At 56.1% G+C, this 5,842-nt stretch overlaps 1 protein-coding gene across 1 annotated transcript in view; it reads right to left on the minus strand.

Moving 5' to 3' along the window:
- Nucleotides 1–5,842, minus strand: part of FLNB (filamin B) — an 86,533-nt gene that overhangs the window by 12,139 nt on the left and 68,552 nt on the right. Inside the window, exons 37-39 of the mRNA XM_004702534.2 lie at nt 4,152–4,418; nt 3,219–3,356; nt 1,444–1,559 (exon numbers count right to left, since the gene is read on the minus strand). Of these exons, the coding sequence (XP_004702591.2) occupies nt 1,444–1,559; nt 3,219–3,356; nt 4,152–4,418 (521 nt within the window). The remainder of the gene's footprint in view (nt 1–1,443; nt 1,560–3,218; nt 3,357–4,151; nt 4,419–5,842) is intronic.

A 5,842-nucleotide genomic window follows, 5' to 3' on the forward strand; every position in this document is an offset into this window, starting at 1 on the left:
GTAGTGGCCTAAAGCTCTGTGTGTGGCCTGTTGCCCACGTCAACATTAACAACCAAACGGAGGAGAGGGCTGTCTCTCACAGGACCTATTCTCGAGACGGTTTCTCCAAGCCAGCTCCTTTTTCGGACAAAATCATGAATCTTACCTGAATTGGCTTGCCGCTAAATCCTCAAGAGGGAGATAAACGCCTGGGAAGATTCAAAAGAGAATCTTCGAGATGCACGAGGGCTGCTCTGCCCTCAACAACGCAAGCCGGGTTTATCTCCCTCCCCAGGTTTTAGTTCGGTCGACAACCAGCAGAGACTTCTGTTAAGAAGCTTTTAAATGAAACACAAGAAACACATCTGCACCACGGCAACCAGTCAGCACCCTTGGAGCTCCCCAGAGGAGGCCTCTTCAATCTGGGGGCCATGATTCTGGTTTGGGGCTTTGGCTAGGGCCCCTGAACTACAGATAGCTATGGACAAGCTGCGTCCAGTTCCCCTGGAGGAGGGCTGGAATTTCACATGCAAACAGAGTTCTTGGTCTAGACTCAAGGCCGTTAATCTGTGAGACGATGGAGTTTTAACCACTCTTTTCAAGGACTGGGGGGCAGCTGCAGGGGATTTTGTAAGAAGTCCCCCCCGTTAACCAGAAATCACATTTTGGGATTCAGGGGTTACTCCACTAGCGAATTACTGTTCCCAGTTCGGACTCCTTGCTGTTTTTCAGTGTCTCAAGCAAAGACGGAGACAATTCCCCAATTGTTTCCTAGTTACCAGGCGACAGCACTGAGGGCCTTGAGTTAAATGCCCTGTGTCAGATGGGGAGAAAGAGGGTCTTTCCTCCAGTCCCGAGGCTGGGCTAGCCGACCATTTGCCAGTGTCTGGGTGGGGAGTGGAGAGGCTATATTAAAAGCACAGATTCTAGAGCCACAGAATCCTCGCTTGGCCTCATCTTTACAATGGGCTCGGGGGAGCTTGCTCAGCAGGCTGTGGCAAAGGTCGAATGGGGCAACGCTGATAAACATTCTCGGCCCAGTGCTGGCCCAGTGACCATATACAAGCTGTCGCGACAGAGGAAGAAGCAATTGGCTTCTGTGAGGCATAAGGCACCCAGAGTGGCAGACTCACCTCACCGGACTGTTAGTTTTGTGTCGGTCTGGTTTTAAAAGCCCTCCCCATCCCATAACCAATTATTAATCAGCCTCCTTTGTTTCCCTAAAAGAGACATTTAGAAATAAACTTGTCCCCAAACACGGAGGCTCTGTTTCGGCTTGCCCCAACGGTCTTAGGTGCCTGGGGAGTTGGCTGTGCCAGGACAAAGCCCTCCCACGACGGGCTGCCCCTGTGATCATGCGTGCAGGGCCCTGGGCCCTGAAGTGAGATTGAAGTGGCCTCAGGGGTCCAGGGGGTCTGACTGGTCAGCCTGTGGTCAAGCAGGGGATGCTTCCTTGCGCCTCACCTGAAGGCTCATAACAGTGAGGCGGCGGGCGTCGTCGGAGGGCGCGATGATGGGCACCAGGTAGGGGCTCTCAGGAATGTGCTCATCGTTGAACTTGACAGACACCTCGTAGTTACCTGCGGGGACAGCAACAATCTCTCATTTCAGAGACTCCAGGAGGGTGCTTCTAAACCAGCCTTTATTTCTTCACTAGGGCTGAAACACTCTCCTAGATACCATGCTCCCCCTCACCCCTGCCCCTTTACCCTCTGATAAGAATTGAATGGTATCCCCTAAATAGAGGTGCTGAATTCCTGGTCCTGATGCCTATGGGCATGATCCTGCTTGGAAACGGGGCCTTTCCTTAGTTGCATGGACCAGTTTGTCACACCAGTGTCAGGTGCATGCTAACCCGAATCACATCCAGGTTATGCATGATCACAGCAGACACTGAGAGGCACGGAGGAGGGTGAATTCCAGGTGAAGGTGGTCTCCGAGCCCACAGCGCCCAGGAACTTCCAGGGAAGCAGAGAGCAGAGGTGACATGGCTGAGACCCTGGTGGGGACCCTACCCTCCGGGTCTCAGAAAAGCAACCTCCACTTTACCATCACCCACTGGGGGTGCTAGTGTCCCCTCGGGCTGGGGAACTGAGACCGTGCACCTGGAGCCCTGCCCTGAGTGAGCTAACTGATGGCAGCCAGGCCACCACGCAGAGGTTGGGCCAGTTAGACCTTACCGGTGAAGCTCACACGTCTTTGCATTGCCAAGTTCTTGTGGTCAGAAGGGCAGTGTGTACCCACAGCGGGGTTCAGGAGGGGTGGAAACAGGGATCCCAGGAGGAAGTGGGAGAGGGGTGGCACATTGAGTGGACTGCACTGAATGCGATCGACGAGTGGGGACTGAGGATCTTCTCCTACACTGTTCGCAATAACAAGTTGAGAAGAAAAGAAAAACATCTCCTTATTGCGTAAGACAGGGATTCTTAACCTGGGTCCCCCCACAAGGTCGGCGTGTAGAATTCAGGGGCTCCATGGACTTGATTGAGGAAAAATGACCTGTGTTCTTTCACTCACCCCTAATGGGAATGTAGCCTGACCCCCTGCCCCTTTTAGAAACGTCAAGCCACAGCACGCTAGAAGTGTTTGTGACTTGATGGCCAATACAAATCACAAATACTTTTGAATCATGTTACAGGTTTCCGACCTCTTGCCCAATCAATCACCTGTAGCCATCATGACTCCGAAGTCCGGACAGGTCACAGCCTATCACTCAATCTCACAGTCCAACGTGCTAGCGAAGGAGTACAGGCCCTGCAAAGACTGCAGAATCTCCCCACAAACTTTCGGATGCCCTCGCGTATTATCTGTCCTTTTCGTTGTTTGGTAACTATGTTGCAATACCATTCCTTTCTCTTATAACCTGATGTACTTTCCCTCAGCACGCCACTCTGAGCATGCTCCCCATAGGCTTCTCCAGAGGCCAGAAGTGACCCTGGCACAGGAAAGGTCAGGCTGCCAGGGCCACTGTTTGGGGCCGGGATGGGCAGTAGAGGGGCTGGCCATGGGAAAGGGACACAGAGGCAGTATGAAGGTGCCAAGCCAAGAGAGAGATAGAGAAAGACAAAAAGATAATAACAGGCCCCTTTGAGGTCTGGCTGGGTTTCCAATAATTAGACTTCTAGAGGGGGGACTCCCCACGCAGGCAGGCTATAGAGGCCCCACGTACTGGGGCGAGCTTTCTAGGCTCTGGCTCCCTGCACAAGGAAAACAGCCAGAGCGGGCTGTGGAGCGCATACCAGGCTCTTGGGCAATGTAAGACACGCCGCAGGATCCGTTCTTGTGGTCATCAAATGTGATCTCGGCCTTGCTGGGGCCCTCCACGGCGATGGACAGGCCCCCCGCACCGGCTTCTCGGGTCCAGATGCTGAACTCGGCTGAGGGTAAACACACGCTCAGTCAGTGGCGAGCCCAATTAAACCTGCCTTTGTCTGTGGTCAGCCCTCTCCTCTGGGCCAGGATACTGAGTTCATGGTTAGCTGGGCTCTTCCCACCCTCGGCCCCCACTGGAAGGTACCCTAACCTAGAATGGCTCTACCAAGCTCTCCCACGGCCCACAGAACCTGGGCCCTGCAGGATGCTCCGAAAATCGCTTTGCTACTCAGCTCCCGCTTAGAGACGCTCGACACACGCTAATGCGCCACAGCCTCTCAGAAAGCCCAGCCCAGAAACCGGTCTGGCTTTGGGAAAGCTAAGCAACTCCCAAACATATGGAGGCACACAAAGCCTGTTTTCACAGAATGCCTCGGAACGCCAACTTCAGGGATTAATTTTATGCGTCCACTTGGCTAGGCCACGCGGCGGCCGGCTGACAGCATGTCCGCCTGTGGAGGGCCGGATGCGATCAGTCGAGGTGTCTGAGAAGAGGAGGTTCTTCCTTGCGACCGTAACACAGATATCTTGCCACGGTGTCCAGCCTGCCTGGCCTGTGGATTTGGGGCTTTGCCAGTCCCCGTAACGTCACGAGTCGACTTCTTAAGATAAATCTCCCATTTTCTCTGCTTGGCGCCCATCCCCACCTCCTACCCCCGCTGCACCTTGCTCTATGTGCATGAGAGAGCTTCAAGAGTTCCTGGGGAAATCCCATCTGCCACAAATGTTTCGAAGCCCCGCACAGATCAGGAGAGCCTTGACCAGCACGCTACCCGTCAGAATCACACGCGAAGACTCACCGGGCACTCCTGCTTCTCCCCGCTCCAGGCCGGGGCCTCCTGCCCGGACCTTGTGGGCACCCCCTTCCCCGAGTGGCCCCACGGTGAACTGGAAGGGGCTGCCTGTGACGTGCTGGCCACGGTACTTGACGCTGACCGTGTGAACGCCCATCTCCTGGGGCACAAAGCGGACGCAGTGTGAGTTCTTCCCCACGGGTACGATCTCTGCCTCGGTCACGCGGCCTGAGGGGCTGGTCACTTGGGCCGACATGTCGCTGCTGCTGATTTCTGCAAGGAAGCGGGAGGTTGGGGGGAGGGAGGGAGGGGAGTCAGAGCGGTGGCTTGGGGAGGGAAGCCATCAGTCAGCTGGGGGCCACGCAGGCACTGCTCAGTGGGTGCGGGCGCTCGGGGTCCCCCATCGGGTCCTGCAGCACGCGGGCCTCCAGCACAGAGGGCATCCAGGGGCACCGGCACTACCTGTCCCACCAAGAACTGTCCCTGCCGCCACAGCTGGAGCAGAGCGCATGTCACACAGAAGCCTCCAACTTCAGTCGAACCGAGTGCTCCCCACAGAAACAAACATCCCCACAGCACCATGGTGTCAGGCCAAGGCCCACCGGGCATCTGTGGGGCCTCCCCGGGAGGTCCGGACTCAACATCGGGAGCTGTCGTGCCTCACTGCCAAGACTCCTTGGCGTTCCTTTTGGGCGTTGAGAAAAAAGGCCACGAGGGAGGTGGTGAGCACGCACCAGCTCCAATGGCAGAGAAACCATGCGTGAACAAAGCTTTCAGCTAACCGCAGGCCAGAAGACGCACGCTCAGAGGCAACCTGAAGCAGCCTCGCCGGCTGCACCAGAGGTTTGCGCCATGCCACTTGCCCACACCCAGCAGGTGCAGACAGGCACGTGGTACGCCGGGTGATGGAGCACTGGGGTCACCTACAGCCAGTCTGACACCGCACCCTCCAGCCCTAGAGATACCATTCTTGGCTTTGGCCCCTGAGGACAGAGATAGGGAACCGGGGTTGAGGAGTAGGTCACCCCGCAGGGCCTGGGGCTCTGAGGACAGCTGGCGGCTGCTAAGCAATCCCCATTCTGACCAACGCCAGCTGGGGCACGGGGGCAGGCAGGGAAGCATTGCCTGGTTAATGAGGGAGGAAGTGGGTCTCAAGTCATCTGGATCCAGGAACTGAGGAGAACGATGAACGAGTCAAGAGCCAGGAAGAGACGTGAGAGAAATGGGGTGGGTTGCATGTGTTAGTTGACGTCAAGTTGGTGCCAACTCACGGGGGGCCCAAGCACAACAGAATGAAGCCCTGCCCGGGTGCTAGATGGCTCAATATTCTGTCTCCATCTGGGAGGTTTCCACTGGCTATGTTCAGAAGGAAATCACCAGCCTTTTTTTCTTAGCCGGCTGTGGATGGGAAGCTCTGCTGAAATGTTGTTCGCCATAGGTGAGCCTCCTAGTTATTTGGACTTTGGAGGCAGAGCTCACAGCGTGATGGCAGCAGGTGAGCCGCCACAGCACGTCACAGCAGCTCACCAGACCCCCAAGAAACGAGGCAAAGGGGACCCAATGGACAGTCCGCACGGTAACACTGAGCAAGGGGAAGGCTCAGCCTGAGCCCTTAGCAGTCAGAGAGATGCAGGTGGGGCTGGAGGGAGTCTTTCTCCCTCGGACTGGCCAACATGGGAACAATAGCCCGGGCTGGG

This window comes from Echinops telfairi, unplaced genomic scaffold (assembly GCF_000313985.2).
Source record: "Echinops telfairi isolate 266 unplaced genomic scaffold, ASM31398v2 ScPeMD7_31;HRSCAF=116, whole genome shotgun sequence".
NCBI classification, from domain to species: domain Eukaryota; kingdom Metazoa; phylum Chordata; class Mammalia; order Afrosoricida; family Tenrecidae; genus Echinops; species Echinops telfairi.